The sequence below is a fragment of the Arachis hypogaea genome, chromosome 14 (genome assembly GCF_003086295.3).
Source record: "Arachis hypogaea cultivar Tifrunner chromosome 14, arahy.Tifrunner.gnm2.J5K5, whole genome shotgun sequence".
Taxonomy (NCBI): Eukaryota; Viridiplantae; Streptophyta; class Magnoliopsida; order Fabales; family Fabaceae; genus Arachis; species Arachis hypogaea.
In genome coordinates this window covers 12,452,542-12,479,425 of record NC_092049.1, presented here as the reverse complement: position 1 = coordinate 12,479,425, position 26,884 = coordinate 12,452,542, and the positions used below count along the sequence as shown (strand labels likewise).

The following is a 26,884-nucleotide window of genomic DNA, read 5'->3' as shown; positions in this document are numbered from 1 at the left end:
TTGATAATATTATTTTTCTATTTTAATTCATGTTTTAATTTATATTTCAATAATTTGTTTTCGTTCTTTATTTTATGAATTTGGGTGGAACGGAAGTATGACCAATGTTCTAATTGCGTTCTTGTATAACTTGGAAAAGCTCTTTACTTGAACAATAGCTTGAAAATATATTATCCTGAATTTCTAATTGTTTGTCTTTAACGGGATACGTGACATATAATCCCTTTATTTTTGGACAATTAGGATTCTTGTGGCATATAAACTGGAATTTAATCATCACCCTCTAATTGGAATCAACTGACCAAGGAATTGGCAGTTGATGAATTTTAGAGGAGACTAGGAAGGTCTAAGAAATTAGGGTCTAGTCACAAATAGTTTGCCATGAATTAAATCTTACATGATTAAAATTAGTTAATAAGAAAAGTCAATCTAGAAAATAGATAACTCTGAACCCTTAACTGCATTATCAATATTTTATTCCTCACCTATTCACCTGCTTGTCTTCAAACTCTTCTTTATTGTTTAATGCTTTTGAACTCTCAATTACTCTTTTCTGTTTGTCTAACTAAGCCTATCAAATACTATTGTTGTTTAATCCATCAATCCTCGTGGGATCGACCCTTACTCACGTAAGGTATTACTTGGTACGACCCGGTGCACTTGCCAATTAGTAAGTGTGGTTGTAAATACCGCATCACCCACTGCATTAGTTCAAATTTGATCAAGGTCCATCAAGAGTTGAGGGAAGTTAGGCTACTTTGCTCCAGCTCTCATTCCCACATTGTATCCACCAAAGAAAAACAGAGAGACTCCATAGTGATGTTGCGCTAGTCGTCGGATGCAAGTCAGAAATAGTGGCAGTTCGAGCTCAACCCTCTCATTCCTTTGTGTCATTCCCCATCTGTTGTCTCACCTAACTCCATTATCGCTGGAATCTCACTCTGTTGATTCCAAGGAAGCACTGCCACGAGTGGTCGAACATGACAGCGAAGGTTTCTGATGCCGATCGCTCCATGTTGGGTTGGCCTCGTGATTAGCTCACTAGTTCGCTTAAACAAGTGTCGGAGGTTCGAATCCCACCTTGTGCATGTAGTAACCCATTGGCTAGTGGCACACACTTAAATGGAGCTCTGATCCAAGACGGATTAGTCCTTAACCTGCCGGGTTAGAGGATACTGTGAAAAACAAAAAAAAATCGTAATAGTTACAGAGAAACTCTTTGGGGATAGTATTTTTAGTATTTTTGGCCATCATTTGACCAGCACAAATACTAAATTGTCTTTGACAAATAAACTTTACTAATTCATGTGTGTAAATTCTGAAAAATATGGGTACAAACTATATTGATTCAAGTGTATAAAACTCTAGTAAATATAGGTACAAACTATATATATGCTTTTTGTGTGTAAAATTCCTATAAATATAGGTATAAATTTTTGCTGAAAAAATGATAAATTTTGTTGGCTATGTAGCATTACTCATTATTAAAATAGGGAGTTAAAATCTGATAGGTGTTAGTTTCTTAAAAAATTGGAAAGTGGGTTTAATAAAATTAATGTAATTGATTTATTACATTTAAAAACTAGTTAAAAATTGCTAACTTATTAGTTAAATAACATATTTCTAATTTTACAATGCTTTTAAACAATAATATTACAATAATAAATTTGTTTAAGATATTCCAGTACTTGTTTCCATATCAGCATGCATGCTATAATATGTCCCCTCTAGTTTATGTAAAAAGCAGAGGTCGTACGTCTTCATTGGCAACGATATAACTATTATGTTGCTCTTTTCTTAATATATAAAAATATAATATATACCCATTTGTTAAGAATTATGACAGATAAATGAATAAAACCATAATTGAATAAAAAAATAACTTGAGCAATAAAACACATTCACCATTTCGTTTTTTTACTACAACGTTAGATCACCATTTAGTTGACCTTATTTCTAATAAAGTATTTAGAAGAGATATAGAGATTAAGCAATATAAATTATAAGACAAAAACTGAAAGATAAAGACTAAATTAAATTTTTTGTATTATGTTTAGCAGTATTTAATATTCTATTTAGTGGGAATAGGTGCAGTGGTGAGGAGAAGGATTAGTGATAGAATGGAGGTGAGGTTTGAGAAATGAGAATGGTAGAAAGTGTAGAATGAAAATTTGAAAACTTAGATTGATGATGGTATTTTCGAAAATAAATGTTAAAAAAGGTTTCTGTCCATTATCAGGATTTCAGCCTTTTCTATCTCTACTTTGAGGTACTGAAGGAACTGAAATTTTGTATTATGAAACTGAAATCACTACAAGAATATGGGTGATTAGTTACCACAAAAAGAGTCGTAAAATAATCGCTAATTTGACGCAAAATATAATTTGTGACGAATTAGCTACCGTCTAGCAACTAATTTTTTCCTCGCTAATTATAAGTCGCAGATCAGTGAGGCAAACACAATAGTCGCTAATTCATCGGAAAGTTTTTTAGCTACCGAAAAGATAGTCGCAAATCCGTCACTAAAGTAAAAGCTAATTCCATAGAAGAAATAGACTAAAAGGTAGTCGCTAATTAGCGACAAACTCTACTGCAGCAGAATCATCGCTAATTCCAAGCTAACTTCGTAGACAAAATGGAATGCTTAGTTGACGCTAATTAGCAAGGAATTTTCTAAACCTAATTCGTCACAAGTTGTCCGCTAATATGATCGCAAATCTGTCACATTTTTTAGCAAATCTATAACTAATCTTTGAAAATTCTTAATCAAATTTGTAGGAATTTTGTCGCTAAACCGAAGCTATTCTAAATGAGAAAGTGTAACACCCTAACTATCAAAGTTTACGCTTCCGGCTGCGCCACTCTGATAGCTCTGGTGTTACGACGACTCTGAAAGTATTTAATACTAAAATATGAGCCTGTTTAAAACTTTAAACCGTATAACCGCTTCAAAATACTTTTTGATAGGTAATATACATCCATACATGCAATCCAACTCACAAAACTCACAAAGGCGAGGGAACAATAAATAATAACTAAAGCAATACAAAACATCACAACAACAATAACTAGGTAAACTCTTCGTGAATTCTGAGTCCATATCCTGAAAAGGGAAATTTGTAGGGGGGTGAGAACATCATCCTCGAAAGGTTCTTAGTAGAGGGTTTTTGAGAATTACTATAATAGGATACGTGAAGGTAAACCGTTACAGTGATTAATAACTGTCTTATGCATCTTTCCGAAACCAAAGGTTTAATATCAAAATCTAAAATCCTCTCTGAAAGAGAAAGCTATTAATTCCTCAATAAAATAAACCAAAAGCCTTTTTGAAAGTTTTCCTTACACAGTATGAATGACAAGCTGTTCCAAGCATAGGTTCATTTAGTCTATGATAAACCAGTTTAGTTTTTCATACTTTTCTAAGCCAAAAATACAAACCAAACACGGCCTTCGGCCCATCTCATGATCAGTCACGGTCCTAGGCCCAAATAAATCAATCCACAACCAATCCATCACAATCCAACAGAGTTTCAGTCGCAAACACAAGTAGGAAAGCTTAAGCACAAACAAGCAGTTACATCAAGTAGAACAATTAACAGTTGAACACAATTAATCACATAGGCAAACCAAGTACAATATGCACACCCACACACAATGTCACATAGATGCATATGATGAATGCCTGTCCTAGTGGATGATGAGTCTCATCTGTTGGTTATAAAGCCAACCCGGCAAGTCCTGGTAGCTAACCATTGGACTGTCCCTCTGTCATGCATCCCCAACTCGAGTTAGTCACAATCATAATCATAAGCACACAACACCCACACTGGTGTTTATCCACGGGGGCGACCTCATCCGGAACTTTCACAGTGTCTGGCCACACTTACGACATAGGGTCAGCAGAGTATCGAGTCTCAACCTGGAGCACGTGGTGGCTAGCCACTGCTTCTAACCAGGGAAACTCGTATCTCAGATAATTGGAAGTACAACAATCACTTTATCAAATCAATAATCATCCATATTCATACTCAGCTATCCGGCTCATAACATATTCCACAATCAACCATAATTCATTATCATATACGGTCATTCTGGCTCATAACATATTCCATTTCCACTATCCAACATCATAAAACTCATAAAATTATCATTCAAGCCATAAATCTCTTTTCTCAAATCACTTTTCTTTGAAATCAAACTCGCTTCATCCCAGCCTTAACTTCAAAAATACACATTTCTCAAATCACTTCGAGCTTATAAGCCATCTTTCTCAAAAGAAATTTCGTCTTTTAAAACAAGTCACATTTCCACAACATCCTTCTAAAACTTCCAAATAATTCAGCAACTAGGCCAAATTAAAATCTCTTTTGAAAGATCAAAAAATTAGTCATCCTAAAACTGAATTTGGTAATAGAAATTTCTCAGCAGAGTCTCAAGACTTTAGGGAAGGACAACCTATCTCAATTTCTTAAAATATTCGTTGAAACTCTTAAAAATCATAGATTCTTGGTTTAAGTAAAAAGAAACATAATTTATTATAAAACCGAATCATATAAAGTCACAAGTCCCAATCCAATCCAAAACCAATTCACTTGAAATGGAACCAATCCATTTAAATCAAAACCACTTTCAGGTTCCTTCTTAAAACCAATTCTCTGACTTCCTCCAAAATGTCACAAACGCAATTATTCAATCAAAAGTCCAATTTCCTTTAAAATCACTAAAAGCTCCTCTGAACAAAATCCTTAAGTATAACTGAAAGCATAAGACCTTTTTATATTTAAAATCAATATTAGAACATAGTACTTTTCTTCAGTGATTCAAAATGGTAAAGTAATTCCTTTCTAATTAAATCGAACTCAAGACATATAGTTTTCTTAAATAAATTAAACTCGAAAACATAACTATTTTCTTAATAAATCAAATTATACAATTTCTCAAATCCAAGCCTTTCTAAATAACTTTTCAGTCAAAGTCTAAGATTTTTATAGAAATTTTGGTAGCACCTCCCCTAAAACTTGGACTTTGCCACCCTTTTCGGGTCCTAACCAAAGCATTCCACAATTCTTTTTAACGATCCAAAACCCAAAATCAGTTCAAAATCAAGGTGGATCCAAAAGTGCATTTCCATTTTCATATTTCAAGAAAACCAAATCAAACTCAAATCAATTTCCAACGGATTAAACTTGATTTCAAAGCTTTAAAGAAGCAACTTTAAAGAAACACTTCAAAACTGTCTGTTTCACAAAACCAAATAATGATCGAACCAACCAAGCATTCATATTCATCCAAGACAACCAACATTACATAAGACTTATTTCAATCACTCAAAGATACATTTTTACCACATAATATCCATATATAATAATTCCAATTTATAAAATATGCTTTTTTGAAAAGGCCCCTACCTCGACACGTTGAAACCATAACCCAAGCGTGTCAACTGAGCTCTTTTTGCTTAGCCCGAAATCTGCGGCAACCGAAGCCTCAGCTCCGCTTGCTTTCACAACAGCAGAAACAGCCTCAATCGCTACATGTACGCTCGGTTACTAATTCCTAACACATTAATATCGCAAAGACTTTAATAGACGTAACAAGACATTAATGCGGAGGTTTTTGAAACGTAAAATACTTACTATAATACAAAAATGAAATAGCGACGGCCTCTGAACCGGTTTGGCAGCAGCCCCAGCAGCCACCTCAAGCGGCCGCAACGACCCAACTCCGGCGACGGTGACTGAAACCAACATGCAGCGACAACAAAACTCCCGGAATCTCAAAAGAAACGAAAACCAAACTCGAAACCCTTACCGACAGTGGATCTCGATGGCGGCAGAGGCATTTTCCGGCAGCAGAGGCTTGACCACCCACCTCCAGGAGCGGCGACGGAGCAGGTGACTATAGCTGGACGCGGCGGTGGTGGCAGCTTCTGACACCGACAGGAGCTCTGGAGGCGTCGCAGGTGGCTTACCCCTTTCTCCCGTCGCGTCATCTCTCTCTCTCCTCAGGCTTCTCTGGTGATAGCGGCTCGAACAGCAGCGACGACGATGGCTGGAAGCAGCTCTTCCGATGGCGACGGTCGAGGCTCAACGCCGACGGCAGAACGGTGAGGACGAGCTCCTCTAGCTCACGTGCGGCAACTGCTCCCTCGAACCCTCCTTCTCAGCGCTGCTGTCTCTCTCTTCGCAATCGGCAGTGGCAATGATGAGCTTCGACGGCGAGGCGTGGCATGGTGGCGGCGGCGCAGTGGCATCGACAGAGAACGGAGAACTGGAGAACGATCGACGGCGGCTCTGCACAGCGCTGCGGCGGCGAGCTCCCTCCCCCCATGCCGGCGAACTCTTTTCCTTCTTCTCCCTCAATTTCGTTTTCCTTCTTTCCTTTTTGTTTCACTGTGTCTGTGTTAGGTTTGTTTATGGGTGTGTGTTTGTCCGTGGGGTGTGGGGGTGAGTGTGAGAGAGATGAGTGTAGTGTTAGGGTTTGGGGTGGTGTGCGATAGTTTAGGTATTTTTATTAAAATAGGGTTAGTAGTGTAATTTCATAAAATAATTAGAAAGATAAAATAATAATAAAAAAATAAGTTAAATATAAGATTTATATCTTTAAAATACCTTACAATTACCATTTGTAAATTATTTTCATTCAAATGCTAATTTAATAAAAATTAGAGATAAGTAGATTGACTCTCTTTTATTTATAAAATAAGGTTAAAAATCTAATATTTAAAACCAAGGCATATAAAATATTCACCATTTTTCAATTATAAGAACTATAAGTAATAAATAGGAATTTACTCAATTTATATATAAAAATCTCTAAAAATATAATCTTAATTAAATATAATAGATCATAAATGAATAAATTTTCAAAAATCCGGGGTCTTACAAAAAGTAGAGTTATGAAGTAGTCGCTAATTTGCTAGGAAATAATATGTATTTAATTAGTTGAACTACTATCGCAAATGTCATTGCAAATTCTTTTTAACCTAGTAACAAATCAATAAGTATCTCACACTACAAGAAAAATTGAATTTTGTCACACTTTAAAAGCATGCCAAAAATGCAAAAAATGTAGCGACGGAATAGTGACAATAATATCCCTCACTACTTCACTTTTATTCGATTGAACCCCTAAGTGACTGATTTGCTAGAACATTGTCACTCGCTAATTAATTAATTTGTGACAAATTAGCGGGGAAATTTTTCTCACTCTTTTTTTAGCTACAAAAGTCAATTTGCGAGAAACAAACTTACTCGTAAATCTCTCGCTAATCAGTCGCTTTTCTCAAGTTCAAATATTTTATGACCGCTTATTAATTTTGTCGTTAGTGCGTCACTAATTCCTCACAAGTTAGTGACGGATTGTGAAAAAAAATATTTCTCGCAAAAATCCGTCGTTAATTTGTCAAATTCTTGTAGTGAATTTTAGTTCCAATCTTTAACCATCAAACACAATATTGAGTACTAATCTTTCAATTTCAATTCCAGTCTCTTAAAATAAACACTACCTAAAAGATCATTTCAAATAAACTATTATTTTGTATCCATGAATATTTAGAACATTGATAAATCTATTAAAAAAAAATAAAACTAACATTTTACTCAAGAAAAATAAACTCTGGTGAACAAAATTATTTGTACCCTAAAATATTATCAAAAATTTTTATATTATCCTTTTTAATTATCAATTTTTTACTGAATTTTTACATCTAGACCATCAAATATTGAAAAACCATCAACACAAAATCTACACCTTAACACATAAAAGCCAACCTATAAAAGATATATCTCAAATAACATAATACACTACTTAACCAATAACCAAAATAACTCATCAATTCAATATCATAGACAAAAACAATAATAAGTAAACAACATTCTCGAATTATTAATTACATCATTTAAAGTCTATTAACTAACTAGCATCACAACTACAATGAAATAATCACTCTTCAGACGTACGTTCACCATCTTCATCCTCTCCTATATTTGTTTCTCCACCTTCTAGTTGAGGAATCGCAATTTTAAAATTAAGCTTTTTCATCATTTGTTGAAGCAAATGGTTATTGAGTTCAAATCTTTTTTCTGTCTTTTTCAGCCTAGCTTTTAAGTCATCGTTCTCTTCTTGCATTTTCTTCATTATTTCTTCATGTTCTGACCTTCGCAACCAATCGGATGGCTGAGAGCTGGAGTAACGATAACTAGGTCTTTTCTCAACTGTAGTGAATTCTATTCCAAATCCATAAATTCTTCCTTTTTTAACTTCGCCTATTTTACACCACACATCTATCTTATTTGGTGTATTACTTCCTTTTTCATATGCTTTTTGTGTAGCCCGTTTTATAGCATTCTTAAATTCATCCTGCCAATATCAAAATCAGATTAATTATTACACGAGACAATAAAAAGAATAAAAATTATCATTATGCAGACAAAAACCACGCACGTTATACATCACATAATATGATATATAAGCACAATCTTATCCCTTTTTTTTTAATAACAACGCACTACAAAAAAAATATGTTTTAGCGACAAATTTTTAGTGGCAATAATATAATGGCCACTAATTCTTTAATTTAAGTTATGCTTTGCAGTAATTATATATTTGCCATTATTACTATATATTATAATGGCAATTATTATTATTGCCACTAATAAATACAAAAAAAAATTAATAAAAAGTTTTGGTAACCATATAATTATGGCCAATATTATTCTTATTAAAATTACTATTAATAAATATAAACAAAATTTTAGTAAAAATTTATAGTGGCCATAGTGCAATGGCCAGTAAAATTACTATTAATAAATATAAACAAAATTTTAGTAAAAAATTTATAATGGCCATAGTGCAATGGCCAGGATTATTTTTATTAAAATAGTTTTTTGATCTATTACCCAAATCAACTTCATAAGAGATGGAGAGAAAGAGATTCAGAGAAAGTTTAAGCTCACCATCGTAACCGCCGTCTCCATCGCTACCGGCCTCGCCACCGCAGTTCAGATCGAGCAAAGGTGCCTCCCCACCAACGCAACTCCAGATCTGGTAGCAATGCCTTCTTCGCGAACAACGCTATCGCTATTTTCGGCTCTTCTCTTTTCTACTCTTTCCATTGCCGATCTCTCACCTTCACACCGCACCTCCGCCACTTGCACCGCCCCTGGTCTTCCACGTAGATGCACAAGATCGTCGCCGCCGGTAGATCTTCCTTTATTTTTTCGATTTTTTGTTTTTCATTTTAGATTTTTGTTGATTCTAAAATTTTGCATGATTTTTTGGTTGTTGTTGTCGCCGTCGCTTAGCTTGCTTTCCATGGCCGCCATGTGAAGTAGGCTCCGACGACACAACACCAGTAGCAGCATGCACGTCTTCCTCCTCCGGCGGCAGCGGCAACGACATTGGTTTCACGACTCGCCCTTCTTCGATTAATGTTTGTTTCACTAGCGCTGCTTGATTAATACGTTTTCGGTTAATTGCAAGTCCAATTTCTGTTTGATTATGTCAATTCTGTTTTATTATATGGTTTGAAACTCTTTATTATGTTAATTCATTCTTGATCTTGGTTCAAAATTTTTATGAAGATCTTCTGGATATTTAAAAAACATACTCTGCTGTCATGAAGATCTATTTATTTTGTTTTAGTTATACTTTGAGTTTTGACTGATTTCTATTTTAATGTCTTGTAATATTGGTATGCAAATTCGTGTTATTGGTTCTGCACTAGTTCCTGTTTGATTTGGATAGGTAACAAGCATTTGGAATGATGCTTTAATGTGCTTGAAATTCTGATAGTCTAATAAATTGTGACCATGGCTTGATCTCTCTGATTGTAAACAGATTTGGAATATTCTGTCTTAATGTTGATGACATCAAAGGACCTAAAATTCAAAGTGACTTTGTTGCTCCTTTTTCAAAGTTATTGTTTTCATGCATCACATCTGTTATGAGTTTACATTTTCTTAATCCAAATTTGCTTTTACTGTCCAATGATATTCATAATTAGGTAGAATAATAAAACAAATTTCTTAAGTTCTTAACAGCTTTAGAACAAAGTGTCTTAAATTAATAAGCAAGAGTATGTTAACTGAAAAGAAGTAATATTAGGTAGTATTGCTCAGCTTTAGCCTATAACAAAAATTGAAAACATAGTTATCTGGGTTCTCTCAATTGCCTGCATACATAATTTGCGTCTTATTTTTCCTTCAAATTGTTCTTATTCCAAAACCCACCCTTTGGTAAGCTAGTTTCATTCTCTAGGTTTATCAAATTGTTTGGATACTTTGAGTATATTTATTCAATCTGAAGTGAATAACATTTACAGAAAGTGGCCAGACGATTGATTTTCGAAAAGGGGCATGAGAAACTGGATCTTCAAACAGATGAGAGAAGAAAGAAGATTAGGAAATTTAAGGAATCAGCATGGAAATGTGTATATTTTCTATCAGCAGAAATTTTTTTAAAGAATTTATTCCATATAAAGCTTGTTTTTGGAATAAATTCTGCATATAAAGCTTTCTTTGTGACTCAAACATTACGTGCCTTGGCAAGGGATGGAAGAACCATGATAGCTTCTATTCATCAACCTAGCAGTGAAGTTTTCAAACTATTTGATCAATTGTACTTGCTTTCAGGGGGTAAAACTGTCTATTTTGGCCACGCTTCTGCAGCATATGAGGCAATAAACTTAAACTCTGCCTCAGTATCCACTCTTGTATTTTTTAACTTTTTTTTTCTAATAAGGTTTTGCCAATAATAATAATAAAATAAGTATATCTGCAGTTCTTTGCACAAGCTGAATTTCCATGCCCTGCTTTGAGGAACCCATCAGATCACTTCCTTAGGTGCATCAATTCTGACTTTGACAAAGTCAAGGCCACTCTTAAAGGCTCCATGAAACTCAGGGTATTCATTCACTTTATTTACACCATAGGATTGGTAGACTAAAAGATACTAAAATCAGGATGATAAATACTTTGATCTCTATATATGCATGTGTAGGTGTTCAGATCATGCACCAGAAGATGTTCCAGAAGCATTTCACAGCACCCTGCGAGATTTGCAGCTTGATTACATAGATTTATACCTTGTACGTAATACTACAAAGTCTATGCTTCCATCGGTTTAAAACTCAATGTTTTCTTTGTCCAAATAATTTTTTTTACAAAGATAGAGTGAAAATGTCGTAGAAATCCCCAATATATAAGAGTATTAGTTACCAATAGGCAACAGTTAGTAGTAATAGAAAGTCACAAAAAAAATGATGTGTTTGGAAACATATATCACAGAATTAGAATTAGAATTAATTTGATTTCAAAATCAAATTTTTTGTTTTAAATAAATAAAAAATAGAAATTGATATGGTTTTCTTAAGATTCATTGGCCTATTAGAGTGAAGAAGGGAAACTTAGGACTTCCAATGAAGGCTGAAGAAGAAGTGGCATTAGACATACCTGCCACGTGGAAGGCAATGGAAGCACTGTATGAGTACTACCTTTCATTTTTAGTATGGATATAGCATTTTTGAACTGCCCCCAATCTCCATTTCATTTAGAGGCACTCATCAGATCTCTAACCTTTTGTGTTACCTTTAATTTTTCTTATTATAAAACTCATCATAATAATTTTCTTTAAATGAGACGTGTTATTTGTACATTTATTTTATGCATTAACAAATGTGATCAATCAGTTTGAGGCAAGTGATGATCCCCTTGATAAGATAACTACTCAATGAGTACTACCGAACTTCTCAGCATTCTTATGCTGCAAAACAGAAAGTGGACGACATATCTAAAGTTGTAAGTTCTAGTTTCTTGATTCAAGATATGTAGTTGAAATTCATCAAACTTTGCATTCTCTAACTATACATAATATGTGGTTCAGAAGGGGACCGTGCTCGATGCCCAGTATTAAATGGTTCAGGTACTTATGCATAATTTTTATTTCAGATATTTTATAAAACAATGCACTGTTTTTTTTTTCTGGAACCATTAGCAATGCAACACAATATATATAATATGAGAACACTGAAAATTTTCCTTGTTTGAACGTTTGCACATTTGCACTTCTCTTTTGACTTTGTCATTTTGTTAGGCCAAGGATGGAATCGAACCTTCACGAGCAGAGATTTTTCTCAAAATTCATAAAAGGCGTAAGGATGGTAGACCATTGGATGAGGAGTCTGCAAAAGTAGTGGTAAAATTTATGAATTTTATCTTCTTGTTGTGATTGAAAAGTATAAAGGAACTAAATCATGCATTTATTGTGCTTTGAGAGCTATATACCATTGCATATTCTGTACCCTTAGACTTGAAATTTTGCTCTCTTTAACTGCCTTTTAAGTTATGAATAAATAGTAATTAGGGTGCTCTATCTGCTGCCGCTGCTACTGCTGCTCAAGTTGTAGTATAGATGTTGAGACATAGATTATGGCTCATGTTTCAGTTCACATATTATATATCATTTCTTTTATTTTAAATTAAAAGGTAGCTAAATGGCACTTGTGTGTCAAATGTTTATGTGCAGGTTGATACGACTGCATTTCTATATATTATACCAACTGCTCCCCCATTGGCATCACTGCAACTGCTCTGGGACTCATAATTGGTGGCCTTGCTGCAGCATTGGCCTAGAAGAATTGAGCATATTTTATCTTTTTTTTTTTATTTTTTACAAAATGTGTTCAAAGTCAATGAAATGACAAACAAACCTCTATTATGTATTGACAAATACAGCTTTTAACATTCTAGTTTGTTAAAAGGAGCATTTTAATAGAAAGCTTATTTCAAATTTTTCTGATCAAAATTCAAATGCAAATTATCATTATCATCATTATTATTATTATAGAAAAATATAGGTTATTAGTTCTAATTAATAAAGTGAGTATAATTAAAAAAAAGTCTTTAAGATTTTAGCGGTAATAGTAATGGCAGCTAAAAGTGAATAATATTATAATTTTAGAATTTTTTTAGTGGCCATATAAATTGCCGGTAAAATAGATTTTAGCGGCAATAGTAATGGCAACTAAAAGTGAACAATGTTTCCATCTTAGAATTACTTTTAGTGGCCATATAAATTGCCAAGAAAATGGCCACTAAAAATTATATACTTTTTGCGGCCATTAAAATGGTCTTTACCGGCAAATGTTATAATGGCTACTAAAACTTTTTATCGACGAAGCATAAGACGGCTAATGTCTAATTGCCGGTAAATGTATTAGCGGCTATTTTTATTGTCGCTAAAAGTAAAATAAATGGCCGCTAAAAGTGATTATTTTTGTAGTGACGGTGCTAGCTAGTGAAACTATACACGCAGTAAATTAAAGTATATGTGAAGTGTTTCTTTAAAAACTAAAAATAAAGCATGTTAAGTAACAAAAACAAAAATAAACCCAAAACTTCACTCATCCTAAATTTAATAAAATGATGATGTAAGGGAGATAATAATTTAATAAGTACCAAAAATAGAACAAGAAAAAAAGTAAAATGTAAAAAAAAAAAAGAAATAGAGAATAGATTCTGCATAATTCTAGACTAACTGGTTTACTTATTATCATCATCATACAATAAAAAATGTGTCAGCAAGATCACACCTTGCATTAAGTCATTAACTTCAATAACCAATTTTTTAACGTACAAAAAGCTTAATCTCAATTTGCTCAGCAATACAACGTAGATAAAAAGATCAAATTAGACACTTAGCATACATACTACTAAAATACAACATCTAAAACTTTATTTTACAAATTTAAATGTTTTAAATAATTGCAGAGTAAAGTGAGAATTTTAAGATGGATGAAGGTAAATTTTTTAAAAAGGATTAGATTTAAGTATTATTAATTTTTATTCTTTAAATAAATCAATTAAATTAATAAAAGCATGCCCCCATAAACTCTTATTATAAAAACACTACAGTATTGAAGCTAATTACATGTATTTGTCTATCAAATGCAATATTGTTTAATACATACGGAAGAATTTTTTTGTCTTTTTTATTCACTATTTTTGCATCTTACTGTGGTGCACCACAGAACTTACATTCCTTTAAGTCTTTGCAATTTTTAGCATAGATCAACGTGCAATCATTAACGCAACAATCAATATTTACTGAAGTTAACCTGAGTTTAGAAACTATTTTTTTAGTTTCATAGAAGTTTTTTTTTTTGGATTATATTATCTCTCATATACACATGATTACATGAGTTTTCTATATATCAAATTGAATTTTATTACGTATTTGCTACAACACAAGATTACATGAGTCTTCTATAAGATTAATTTATTATATTCAAGCTTGTATAATAACGTAACATATTAAAAATTACACAAGAAAGTAACATTATATTATTATATCATTGCATGAGATACTTCAAACAAACAATAATATAAAAAACTACAAACATGATACCCCCAAGCCTTGTACTATCATAACTAATATATACCTTTTGACTTTTTCTTAAATGGAACCTCATGAAGGTGGTTATAGCTGTATTTATAGATGAAAATGCAACCCAAATATTGGTATATGTCATGTTGCTCAATTGAAAAGAATTTGATATATTTTTTACTAACAGTTACAAACTTTGATATTGAATTCTTAAGCATAAAGAATTAACTTTAGACATCTTTATCTAAGTTTTCACTCATCTAATATTCTATATATATGGGCCAATCCGGCCCATATTTTGGAGTAAAAGAAATTATTAAAAAATAACATAGTCGTATACATGCAGAGACATATAACTACACGCATCATATGGCCACGCTGCGGAGAACAACGGTTTCAATAGTAAGACCAGGACCAAACCCAAAAAGCACACCCCAATCAAGTCCTTCTCCGGTGGTTTTAAGCCCTCTTTCAAGGGACTGCTTCCTCATCAAATCCATAATGAAGAACACACATGCACTTGACATGTTACCATAATTGCTAAGCACATCTCTAGTGGTTTTCATCTTCTCTGGTTTCAAATTCACCTTCTGTTCAACCTGGTCCAGAATTGCACGTCCACCAGGGTGAGCAATCCAAAATATTGAGTTATAATCAGATATACCCAACGGATCAAAAGCTTTACTGAGTGCTTCGTTGATGTTCTGTGAAATAATATCAGGAACACTCTTGTTAAGATAGAATGTAAGCCCAACTTCACGAAGGAGACCACCGATGGCTCCATGGCTACCAGGGACAAGTTTTTGATCGGTCGAAACAAGCTCAAAGATAGGCTTCTAAACCTCTGGCACAGGATCAGAACCAATGATAATTGCAGCAACTCCATCCGCAAACAATGCTTGTCCTACAAGACTATCCATGTCTGTCTCACTAGGACCACGGAAAGTGACTGCGGTATTCTCAGAACAAACGATAAGAACACGAGCATCCTTGTTGTTTTCAGCCAAGTCCTTAGCCAAACGAAGAACAGTACCGCCAGCGAAGCAGCCTTGGTGGTACATCATGTACCTCTTGACACATGGGTCGAGCCCTAAGAGTACAATGAGTTCGTAATCAACGCCGGGCAATGCAACGCCGCTGGTAGTGCAGAAGATCAAATGTGTGATCTTAGACATTGGCTGGCCCCATTCCTTGATGGCCTTGGTTGCAGCCTCTTTTCCAACTCTTGGTACCTCCCTGATCATCATGTCTTCCCTTGCATCCAACGACAGTGCCTTGTATGCACACATGTTGGGGTTCTCTCTTAATATCTCTTCTGTTAGGTACATATGTCTGGTCTTGATCATTGTCCTCTCACCTAAAATGATATGTAATTCACATCCATCAATACTCTTTTTCAAGTTTAAGACATCATCCACTTATATAAAAAAAATATTGGGTTTTGACATTTTAAATTCCGATCAGTTCGCGTATCAAACCTTTCAAATTATTCATGTAGTGATTTAATTTAATTCAGGTTTGATTTTAATAGTTTATCCAAATTTAATTATAGATATAATGTATTAAATCTAATTATATATGAGTAAATAAATAAGTGTGTGAAAGATCAAGAAAGTATATATGACCAAAATAAATTTGTTTATGTTTAGAAACATAGGAAAATAGTAACTTGTTAAGTAGTTATTGTTATTACTATGAGTTGGATACATATCATATTATGGTGCACGGTATAATATGTTAATTGTTGTGTATCAATAATTAATATCAAAGTAAAATGATGAATTTTAGGTTGATAAATAGTAAATTAAACAACATCAAAATATTTGATAACAATACTTACAAACAAGGTAGACAAAATCGCGTTTTTACTCGCAAAAGCGCACGATTCTACGCTTCTGGTCCATCTTTCCGTCGCGCTTCTGCTATCCGTGTTGGTGGAGTTGCAACCGTGCAGAAACGCCGAGGAAAATCGCAGACTCGTTGGAAGCGAGAGTTTTCCGACGATCCACGTCTCATGAAGAAAATTGGTCCATAACTTCAGTTTTGCATAGCCCAGTAAGCACCCAACCCGAACCCAAGCCCAAGCTCAAGCCCCAATTTGTGTTTAAGAAGGATTGGAACCCTAGGTTTCCCTATCCCCTCTCTCTCCCGTTCTGCATCTGAAGCCTTTCTCTTCTTCTCAATTCCGAAATCAAAGTATGGGTACTAGTGGTGGTGGTTGATGTGTCAATTCTCTATATTTCTCGTTCTCTTCTTTCAACCCTCTCTTCTCCTTTTGTCACTGCTAAAGCAGCATCGGTGTAGCTTGGTTATACTGCTGCCCTTTCACCATCACTCAAGCACCATGGGTGGTTTGGTCATGCTGTTGCAGCTCTCCTCTTCTTTTCGGATTGCTGGATGTCGCTGACTGCTTCACTATTAGCCTCCTCCTCCTCATTTTTTTTTGTTGTGTTTGTGTTTGTGGTGTTTGTGTTAGCTTTGTTGTGTTTAATTTAAACGAATTCTATTAATTTTTTCAATTTTCTTTGCTTAGTTATTAATCTGGTTTGCTAGCATATATTATAGCCATTAAGCGTATATGATATAGCATACATATGTTCTGCTCTGTAATTTTTTTTAATTTGTTCTATTTTGTTTTGTTCTAAATTAAAAAACAATTTTTTTTTGCTGTGGGCTTAGCCGCTTAGGTTCTGAATCTAATATGTTGTTAGGATATATATTTAGAATTAAGAATGTCATCTAACAATTTGGGTGTTTTATTTGTTATTTGGATTTAATTTAGTGTTATTGTATGAACTTGAGTTGTGAAGAGTTGTGACTGAGTATGATTTGTGAATTATGTGTGATTTCACTGATTTTATTTATTTGAGACTTACAAAATTTACGAGTTATATTTACGTTTCGTCTTACGATTTTACGAATTACGATTTTACATCGACCTTTCGAGTCAACATAAAAACTACGAGTTTACTACCTTGTTTACAAATATGTTGGAATTTTTTCTTTAGGTCGGTCATGTGTTCGCTATTAGTTACTCTGAAATAATAATCTGCATATGTACTCTGATCAACACAATTTGGTGGATTCGCTGTACCAATCGCTAACACGGTTGCTGGGCCTTCTGCCCTTTGTTGAACCTTGTGGATGTCATTCACAGCCACCATGTTTTCTTAGCTAAGTTCTTTGGGATAGCAAAGCTCAGGTATGTTCTTTGGAAAAACAAATGTATTTTGATTTGATGAAGACTTAGGCAGGGGGTGGGGGGATATTTATATGCTTGAGAGTAGGGACATATGTGGAATTAAATGGATATAGAAAACGTGCTCAACTCAAAAGTGTCGTGATAGTGACAACGATTATTATTTATTTAGTTAACTTCAAAAATGATGTTCTCAAAGAAAGTATAGTAAACTCGTGATAATGTCCCAGGTCAGCACTATTCGAAAACGATGTTCTCTGACTTTGAAAGGATAAACCCGCTGCAATTTTCTATTAGGGGACATCACTCTCTTATTCAGTGATTTATTGGAGAAATTTTTTATTGCCTTCTATTTTTTATATTTTAATTTTATTTGTATATTATTTATGCTTTCAATTATCTATTATTTATTATCTGTTATCTATTTTTTATTATATATAATATAAATGTAAACATATTTAGTGTATAATCTTTTATTCTTAAAATATCTTTAGTATATAAATTTATTAAAAGAAAGTTGTGCTTTCTAAATTTTACTTCTATGTTTTATTTTCTAAGATATCTTTTATCATATATAATGTATATAAAATAATATTTTGTTAATTCTAAAACTAAAATATAAGACCTCTTAAAATTTAGAGAGTGTAAAACACTTAATTACCATCTAGGCTAATATATATCATATTTATTGTTAGAAAGCCACTCAAATAAAAACGTTTAAAATATCTTTTTTTTAAGATATTTTTAAGTAATTAAAATTCAATACATATAATTTATTAAATCAGGTTATTTTTATCAAAATTAGATCAGATATTTTGATTTGGCCAAAAAAATCGATAAACTATACTTTGAACCGGTCTAAATTAATTTTTCTTTTTATAAAAATAACTACAATATCCCTATTATAAAAAATGACTAAAATACTCTTAATATTATTATTATTTTATATTTATATAAATTTTAAAAATATAAATTCTAATCCTTTTCTTTTCTTTATGCCGTTATAAGGTTAGATTTAGGATTTTAAAAATTAATATATTTACATATATAATAAAAATATTTTAGTCATTTTCTATAATAGGATTATTGTAGTCATTTTCTAAAATAAAAGAATATTAATTTAGGTCGGTTCAAGGTTTAGTTTATCGATTTTTTGGCCAAATCAATTTGTCTGATCTAAATTTGACAAAAATAATACAGTTTAATCGATTATATGTATTAAATTTTAATTATTAAAAAATATTTTTTAAAAAAAATATTTTAAGTATCTTTGTCTGAGTGGCTTCCTTATTGTTATTCTATATATTTAATGAATAACACATTAATTAATACACTAATAATTACATATGTTATATTAATATTTAGGTATTTTTTCGAATATTAATTTTTATCAATTATTTAGCGAATAAAAAATGTTTACAATATACTTATACGGGTTTATTTCTTTATATATTTGGGGCACTCTTCTGTACAGATTAGAGTGGTATAGAGAGAAAATATAATTCTTTTTATAGTTTTTTTATTATTTTATTATTATTCAAAATGTGGATCCTACCTTTATTAATCTCTCTTTCATTCTATTAAAGGAAAAATCAGTAAACTTACATCTTTACCCTATAATTCACCTATATATTTATAGTACCTATTCACAAAACTATATTATTATTTTTTTTCGATCTAAAAATAAATGACCATTTGTATTCATAAAAGATGAAAACGCTGACATATATACCCACACTAAATCAAAACTAAACTTGTATCCACACAAAATACTTTCCGTGTAATAAAAGTACTCTGTTTTTATAAGTGATGTTATCACTTTTATATAAATTTCATTATTAAAATTAAACATGATGTAGTTGGACTGGGTGTGTGAGGAGTTTGGTGAAGGACAGTGGAGTCTACCACCATATATGAGTCTGCTGGTCTTATTTAATTGACTATATTAGATGAGTTTAGTAGATGAATTTACTAAGATGGCGGCAACCATATTTGATTAAGATATATAGCATGTCAATGCAAAACATATTTGACTAAGATATTCCACTATTTATGTCCACATCAGCATGCAATAATACATCTCCGCTAGTGTATGTATATAAGAAGCATATGTTGTTCTTTTCTATATATATATATTCTTGTTGAGAATTATAGGTAAACGGAAAATAACATAATTGAATATAGAAGACTCATAAAATACTCTTTAAATTTTAAAAGAAATAAAATACTCTCTTTAAGATTAAGGTTCTGTATTCAAAATTAAAATTTGATTGTAAAAGACTAAAATACCCTTTTAAAATTAAAGTTATTTAATTTGTATTATAAAATAGAAATTTAAATTTAACTTTAAAAAGACTAAAATACCATGTTTGAGCTAATTTTGAAAACATAATTTTTTTTTTTTTAGAATTAGGGTTGTTTAATTGTACTGGACATTAGTAATTTGAATTTGATTATAAAATTAAAAGTCTAAAATATAAGTTTGGTTAATTTAAAAATATTAATAAAAGACTAAAATACAATTTTAGAACGAATATACTTTAAATGATTTAGAAAGTGAAACTTTGAATTTTATTTTAAAAAAACTAAAATACCCCTTTAGGCTTAATTTTAAGGATAAACCACGATGATATTCTACTAAATTTGGTCACTATTCCAAAAGCTTATTTTAGTGTTAGCTTCTTGAATGAGCATAACCCTGATCCCTTCGTTGACATCATCACTACACTACAAGAAAATTAGTCTTTTCCATGCTTTTAAAGCATGTCGAAAAGTGCAAAAAAGCGTAGGAATAGCTTTTCGCCACGCTTTTTGAACTATCGGCACGTTTTTAAAAGGATCACATCTGCAAACGTGTTGGTTGCTCTATCGTCACATTTTTGTTGATTTATCGGCAAGTTTTATTTTTTGCCACGCTTTTATCTATTGGCATGTTTAAAAACGTGGCCGTATGTATAATCCTATAGCCACGCTTTTAAAACGTACCGAAAAGTGTACATATAGCCATGCTTTTAGAAGCATGCCCATTGGTTTGGCTTTGGTTACGCTTTGAAAGCGTGTCGATAGGAGACATACACCCACGCTTTCTTAAACATGCCTAGATGTGAATCTATTGCCACGCTTTTAAATCGTGGCTACATCCTTATCAAATTTTTTTAAAAAAAATACTAGTATGGGTAGAATTTTTTTTTAGATTTTTCTAATACAAAATAAACCTGCTTTCATACAAAAGAGATGTTAAAAGATTCATTTTTCATTGATTTGATTTACATGGTATGTACATGTTACAAACATTTGAAAAAGAAGAAAAGAAAAGCCATGACTATGATCAACTTCCAGCAAGCTTTTGCTATCCGAGGTGACATCTTAAGAAATAAGTACTCAGAATTAGTAAAAGGAAAATTTACAATTCCATCACAAAAAGCTAATAACCTAATTCTTAGATATTAGTATCACAAAATTGTCCATCCATTCTGTTGTGAACAGCTTTCACCACAACTACTCTAGCCGCCATAGCAGCCCTATTGTCGCTTATTTTCATGTTCAAAAGTGCTTTTTTCATGCAACCTTCAATTTTCCTAAAACACCCCCTCAAAAGCTTATGAAGATGCTAGGGGAAGCCTAAAGAAAATCTCAGTTCCCACCTGCAAATGCATATCCAGCAAGGCAGAATTAAATAAATAGAATCAATCATCATAACGTCATGCAAAACATATTTAAAAACAATGTATGAAAAGGAAGTATTTTTTAATTGAGTTTGAACTTGATTATCCATAACCAAAGCACTGTTTATATGAAATCCAACATAAAACCAACTACCTTACCATTTTTCCTTTTTTCTTTTGTGCATTTCAAATGATATAGGTAACTAACTCCTTAATAAAATTAACTATTAAAAACAATGAAAGAGAAGAAACCAGGTTCAATCTTAAAGCATGTAGGGCTTGCATCCATATTCGAATGCTGCCGAAGCTGGGAAAGACCTATTCAACCTATTCTATGTAAGATTTTCACGTTTACCTTTTTTACACCTCATCTCTTCACTTTCAGCATCTGTGGCGGAAAAAGAATGACAGATATTTCAAGCGAACTTTTCCATCTTTGGACAACATATGATATTGAGTAGTTTTTTCGTACTTAGATATTCTAGTAGTGCATTCTTTTGGGGCATTTTCATGCCGAGATATGCAAAAATATGAACATATCTTGTTACCTGGCTAATCTCTAAGGCTAGGACCTATGCGTTATTCTTCTCCTAAAATAGATTCGGGTTCCCTGTAACATGAACCATAGCTCAATCTCTAAGGTTAGACCTATGTTTTAAATTTTGCTCTCTCTTTCTTGAGATTTCTTATCCTCTTCCTTTCATACTCTCTTCTTTCACTGCATTAGGTTTCTTTCCTTTTTACTGTAAAGCTAAATATGAAGTCACCAAACTTAGAGTAACAATTAATAATCACCATGGTAAAGTTAGTTTATTCATGTCCAAAGTAATGAATTATCTGAATAAGTTTGATATATGATAAAAGTAAGCTACTTTTTCTCCCTTTAAAGTGATATAAAAAAGACTATTAATTGCCTACTATTCATATATGAGTATTAAGTTCATCAGACTGATATTAAAGTGAATCGCAAATAGCTATACTATGAGAGATTACCTCGCTTACACATGTTGCTGAGGGAACATGATGATATACTATATCACTAGCTATAGAAGCAACAGGAGCTTACTGAAAGGACAAGAATTAAAGAAAAATGAAAAACTAAAAATACATAAATAAATAGAACATTTTCGCCATGAAACATCAGCACCTGAATGAATTGAAAAGGAAGTTATCAGGATAGAACAAACCTTTACAAGAGTTAGACTATAACCAACTCCATAATGATGCTTCAAGAAAAGTGAGCTGTCAAAAAATACTATAAATAAGAGGAGAAAAAAATGCTTAATGCAATCATGATACCTAGATGTGCATTTAAAAGTTAAAACTAAATTTCCACCAATTTTACCACTAGAAATCAAGTCATCATAGAAAAATAACAAAAAAAAACTGGAAATTCAGAAAGTAACTGCACATAAAATTTAATGAGTTGCCTAATATGAAATCCAAAATAGGCAAACAGTGCACACATATGGGTGTCGGTGCACATGCACGCGTATGCGCACCATGAGAGGATAGTAGAAAAAGAAATTAACCTAGTTGAGAAAGGAAAGTACAAAGTGGATAAAGGCATATAATAAAATATATACATATATACACAACTTAATCTCCATATATAAATTTTGTCATTGATCCTCATGTTCCATTTCAATCGCTAGCTTTCAAATGGACGGTGTAATTGGAGAAAGTGAGAAGTAAATTAAACCTTCCTCGGCATTTCAGAAAACCATTGGCCATGATAGCTATCCGATCATCTAGTTCATATGATTCATCCATTGAATGAGTTGCTAGTAAGATTATCCTTCCCTTCTTAAATTTTTGTATTAACTATGAAGTCAAACGCATTGAGTATGGATCCATTCCGCTGGGAGGTTCATCAAGAATTATAACATGCCAGGTAAGATCAAGGGATTCCAATTTTTTTCAATATATGAATACAAAATAGAGCAAGTGTTTTTGATATGCATACTACTTTATTGTTTCCTATCAATGCAATTCCAAGAGATAATTTCCTCTTCATGCCACCAGAAAGAACTCTCACAACACTGTTAATTTTATCATCCATCAGGACCACCTGGTCATGCAATAACCATTATTTATAATCCCGTATTGATTCATAATTGAACAGAGTAAAGGGATAAAAGACAAAAATTTAGGGATAGGAGATGCAGGACCATGTCTACATTGCAAAAGGTTCATCAAAACGTGATCACAAACTCCTGAACAATTTAAGATTATATTAATTTCAAATACAGTAGCATTTAGCTAAAAATAAGTGCCATGATAACCTTATAACTTTCAATATTGGGCATACAATAACCAATTTCCCATAATGTTATTGTAGAATGTAAAACATTTGCAAGAAACATTCCTTTGTCTCCTAACCAACCCCTTTCTAAATTTATCATAGTTGGGGAAATTTTATATGACTACAAAAAGAAAAGAACTATTAATATCACCAAACTCACCTCATCAGTCATATGGTGAATATTTTTATATGCTCCCTAACCTACATAAATTCAATGGTTCACAAATTTAGTATAATGAGTGTAAAAATATAAATAAATTTAAAAAAGTAACCAATGCAACAATAATAAAAAATCAACTCTGGGTATATAGCTATATTTAGATGATGATACTGATTAATAAGGAAAAATTAGAAAAGAGAACAAGTACAAGAGAGGATTTTACTACCTTTGAGTGTTTTCATCTTCACTAAGACCTTTTAATCTTTCTTGCATCTCATTGCAATAAAGATTAAGGATTAGTTAAAAAGATAGCAAACAAGTATGACAACTGTTTAGGGTTTAGTAGAATCAGCAGAGGACACTGAAACTTTATTTGCTCATCTAACTGGTGCTCCTCATTTATAAGATTTTCTATTTCAGCCTATAGATTTAAAAGAAAAAAATAAAAAATAAAGACAAAAAAATAGCAAGCCAATGATAATAGAAAGTTCTTGGAGGAGAAGGACTGAACATATATTTTTTGCGTGAACAAGGGCGCATGGAGAACGGCGGTGAGGTGGGTGAAGGAGGCAGTGATCGGCGGTAAGTCAGAAAGTGTTTGAGTGTATGTTGAGATTGAGAGGGAGAGCTTTGGTAAGGGAGGGAGGCGCAATAAGGGTGAGAAAAATTAGGGTATTCTAACTTTATATAGGAGGGGTAATAAAGTCCTTTCGGCCACGCTTTTGAAGCATGGCCAAATCTTTAATAAACCGACATCCTCATAAAAGCGTGGCAATTGATCCTTTTTAGCCACGTTTTTAAAGTGTGACAAAAAAAGCATGGCTAAATCACTAAATCAATTGCCACCTTCATAAAAGCGTGACTATTGGCCTCTTTTGACCACGCTTTTAAAGCATGGCAAGAAAAAAGTGAGGCGATAGGCCTTTTTTCTTGTAGTGCTAACCCACTCACCTGTGTTGACTACTTCCGCAATCATCTCTCTTTTTCAACCACAACTTAAAAACTCCTTGCACCATTTACCAATTTTTCGATCCTCGGCCCAAACCCACCATGACCAGGGGTGGTAGTATGCACCATACCCGCGGGTACCCGACCCTACTCAACCCGATCTGCTGCAGGTAGGGTTGAGTGCAGAGCGGATTTGAACGCGTCTTAGGTAGGGTGCGGGTTGAGTCTCAACCCTACCCGACCAACCTGCACCCTATATATGTATATGTTATAAAAATATGTTATAGAATGGTGTTGAAACAAGGACCTCTTAGTACAAAAGATCTTTACCATTAAGCCAAGATCATCAATTGATAATTTAACTTTTTTGTTTATATAAAAATTAATTCTATTTTAGTGTTATAAAATTAAACATTATATCACAATATTTTATTTATTTATATTATTAATTTAAGCAAAGATTTTTATGTAGAATTGAATATTTAATGGTTATGTAGTTTATGGAACAATTGTGTTGTTTGTGGTATTATTGTGTTGTTTGTATTGAATTTTTAATTTGTATGCTCATTAGGATATATAATAATATTGCATATTTGTGAAAACCTGCAGATAGGTTCTAATACCCTCGAATAAGGTAGAATTAAGTTTTAATAACAAATTTAACTTGTGGGTAGAGCTAACGTTGGGTTTAAACCCTATCCTATCCATTGCCAGTTTGCCATCCCTAACCATGACAATGGCTACTTTGCCGCCGTCAAATTGAAGGTGATTGACAAGTTGAGGGAGAAGCGCCAACCAAGATTTGGAGAAATTTTCTGTGGATACTTTTTTCTCAAAATATGTTATTCATATATTCATAAGTAAAACTTGCACTCATTGAATTTTAGAAAAAAAAAAGATTAACAAGTACATTAATGTAAATGCAACAATACATTGTATAACTTTTTATGGCTAAACGGTCAAAATAGTTTATCAAATTATAATTGTAAAAATTAACTTGGATTAGTTGAGTGTTTAGCTCCCTCGTTTGCTTAAATAAGTGTTAAGAATTTGAATTTTGCCTTGTGTTTGCAGTGATCTGTTGACCAGTGACAAACCTTGAAATAAAGCTCAAATCTATAACGAATTAATCCTTAATTAGTTTGCTGAATTAGAGGATATCGTAGAAAAAAAATTTACGTATAAATCAAATTGAACTCCCAAAATTTTGTTGAATCGAACTAGTACATCAAATTTGCTAATGTGACTTACATTAATTATTCCAACCCCAATTTTTTCCTGAATTTTGTTTGCAATACCTTGAAAAATGAAAGAAATTGGGGGGTCGTTGGCTGAAGAAAGAAAAATAAAATAATATTAAATGTGGAGTCTAAATAATAATAATAATAATAATAATAATAATAATAATAATAATAACACATGTGTGGCTTCACCACTAAAAAAAATTATTTTTAGTGGTCATTTATTTGTTTTTAATGATAATAAATTAAATATAAATAATTTTATAAAAAGAAGAATAAATTAATTGTTAATAGCCTTGTTAAGAGATACTTTCTATTAAGTACCAATTACGATTCAAATCGGATCATGATATCGTTAGTCTCTCTAAATTTGATTACGATATATATATATAACTATAACAATTCATATTTCGTAAAATTAAAAAAAGTATATACATTTTTGTTTTTTATTTCTATTCATATTTCATAAAATTAAAAAAAGTATATACATTTTTGTTTTTTATTTCTATTCATACACTATAGTTAGCAGTCTCATTGCCATCTTTGCCTCATCATTAGTAGTGTCGCTGCCATCAACTTTTAGTACGCTATCTCATCAGAAATGCTATTAGGGGAACATAAGATTTTATATATGTGACGGCTATTTGAATAGATGCAATAGGTAGTTTGGAATCACTTATTGCTTCATTAGTACCATTTATCCATGTCATGTTGAAATCTTTTCCAAACAAAAATGTTCGTGTGTTGCTTATTAATTAACTAGTACTTATTATATATTTATCAGTGGTCCTATCCTTTTTTATATAAATTTCATTATTGAAATTGAACATGTTAGTTTGATCGGGTGTATAAGGAGTTTGGTGGATGACAATGGATCGGAGTCTACCACCATATATGAGTCTGGTATTAATTAAGGGTTATGTTAGGTAATTAATGACTTTCTTGAACAATATGAATAATAGATCCTAAATTTGGTTACTA

At 32.4% G+C, this 26,884-nt stretch overlaps 3 protein-coding genes and 2 long non-coding RNA genes across 16 annotated transcripts; 1 reads left to right on the top strand and 4 right to left on the bottom strand.

Annotated features, from left to right (window-relative positions):
* Positions 1–2,918: 2,918 nt before the first annotated feature.
* On the bottom strand, positions 2,919–6,472 carry LOC112741554 (uncharacterized). The gene is made up of 3 exons (XR_003171506.2): positions 5,637–6,472; positions 5,409–5,556; positions 2,919–3,103 (listed from the first exon to the last, which is right to left on the bottom strand). It is a non-coding gene; the product is annotated as an uncharacterized lncRNA (long non-coding RNA).
* A 2,397-nt stretch (positions 6,473–8,869) lies between these two features.
* On the top strand, positions 8,870–12,804 carry LOC112741551 (uncharacterized). 11 transcript variants are annotated; one of them, XM_072213780.1, is made up of 11 exons: positions 8,903–9,201; positions 9,306–9,433; positions 10,325–10,432; positions 10,635–10,678; positions 10,783–10,905; positions 11,002–11,089; positions 11,375–11,481; positions 11,690–11,798; positions 11,887–11,922; positions 12,094–12,195; positions 12,526–12,804. In XM_072213780.1, exons 1-5 carry the CDS (start codon positions 9,180–9,182, stop codon positions 10,817–10,819), a joined length of 339 nt encoding a protein of 112 aa, XP_072069881.1. In that variant the 5' UTR covers positions 8,903–9,179; the 3' UTR covers positions 10,820–10,905; positions 11,002–11,089; positions 11,375–11,481; positions 11,690–11,798; positions 11,887–11,922; positions 12,094–12,195; positions 12,526–12,804. The 11 variants fall into 11 exon arrangements, with proteins under 11 accessions (XP_072069875.1, XP_072069876.1, XP_072069872.1 ...); XM_072213778.1 differs by having other exon boundaries at positions 11,884–11,922; XM_072213774.1 differs by having other exon boundaries at positions 8,870–9,201; positions 10,325–10,678; positions 11,392–11,481; positions 11,884–11,922.
* A 1,725-nt stretch (positions 12,805–14,529) lies between these two features.
* Positions 14,530–17,607, bottom strand: LOC112741552 (stilbene synthase 3-like). The gene is made up of 2 exons (XM_072213769.1): positions 17,369–17,607; positions 14,530–15,742 (listed from the first exon to the last, which is right to left on the bottom strand). Exons 1-2 carry the CDS (start codon positions 17,547–17,549, stop codon positions 15,222–15,224), a joined length of 702 nt encoding a protein of 233 aa, XP_072069870.1. The 5' UTR covers positions 17,550–17,607; the 3' UTR covers positions 14,530–15,221.
* Positions 14,751–15,169, bottom strand: LOC140178479 (putative stilbene synthase 2). Its single transcript, XM_072215570.1, has 2 exons — positions 15,155–15,169; positions 14,751–15,089 (listed from the first exon to the last, which is right to left on the bottom strand). Exons 1-2 carry the CDS (start codon positions 15,167–15,169, stop codon positions 14,751–14,753), a joined length of 354 nt encoding a protein of 117 aa, XP_072071671.1.
* Positions 17,608–20,819: 3,212 nt separating the features above from the next.
* LOC112741549 (uncharacterized) lies at positions 20,820–24,371 on the bottom strand. Of its 2 annotated transcripts, XR_011870640.1 has the most exons (8): positions 24,226–24,371; positions 23,941–24,135; positions 23,715–23,755; positions 23,216–23,320; positions 22,952–23,110; positions 22,437–22,491; positions 22,243–22,314; positions 20,820–21,228 (listed from the first exon to the last, which is right to left on the bottom strand). It is a non-coding gene; the product is annotated as an uncharacterized lncRNA (long non-coding RNA). The 2 variants fall into 2 exon arrangements; XR_003171505.2 differs by lacking the exon at positions 24,226–24,371 and having other exon boundaries at positions 23,219–23,320; positions 23,941–24,107.
* Positions 24,372–26,884: the final 2,513 nt, after the last annotated feature.

What these genes read in the sequence shown, in the direction of transcription:
- LOC112741551 (XM_072213776.1), top strand. Translation starts at nt 9,180, where the DNA reads ATGCACAAGATCGTCGCCGCCG. An exon ending in CTCGCCCTTCTTCGATTAAT is followed by an intron (nt 9,434 to 10,324) that starts GTTTGTTTCACT and finishes TAACATTTACAG; the next exon opens with AAAGTGGCCAGACGATTGAT. An exon ending in AAGGCTCCATGAAACTCAGG is followed by an intron (nt 10,906 to 11,001) that starts GTATTCATTCAC and finishes ATGCATGTGTAG; the next exon opens with GTGTTCAGATCATGCACCAG.
- LOC112741552 (XM_072213769.1), bottom strand. Translation starts at nt 17,549, where the DNA reads ATGGTGGCTGTGAATGACATCCACAAGGTTCAACAAAGGGCAGAAGGC. An exon ending in GAAAAAATTCCAACATATTT is followed by an intron (nt 15,743 to 17,368) that starts GTAAACAAGGTA and finishes ATATCATTTTAG; the next exon opens with GTGAGAGGACAATGATCAAG.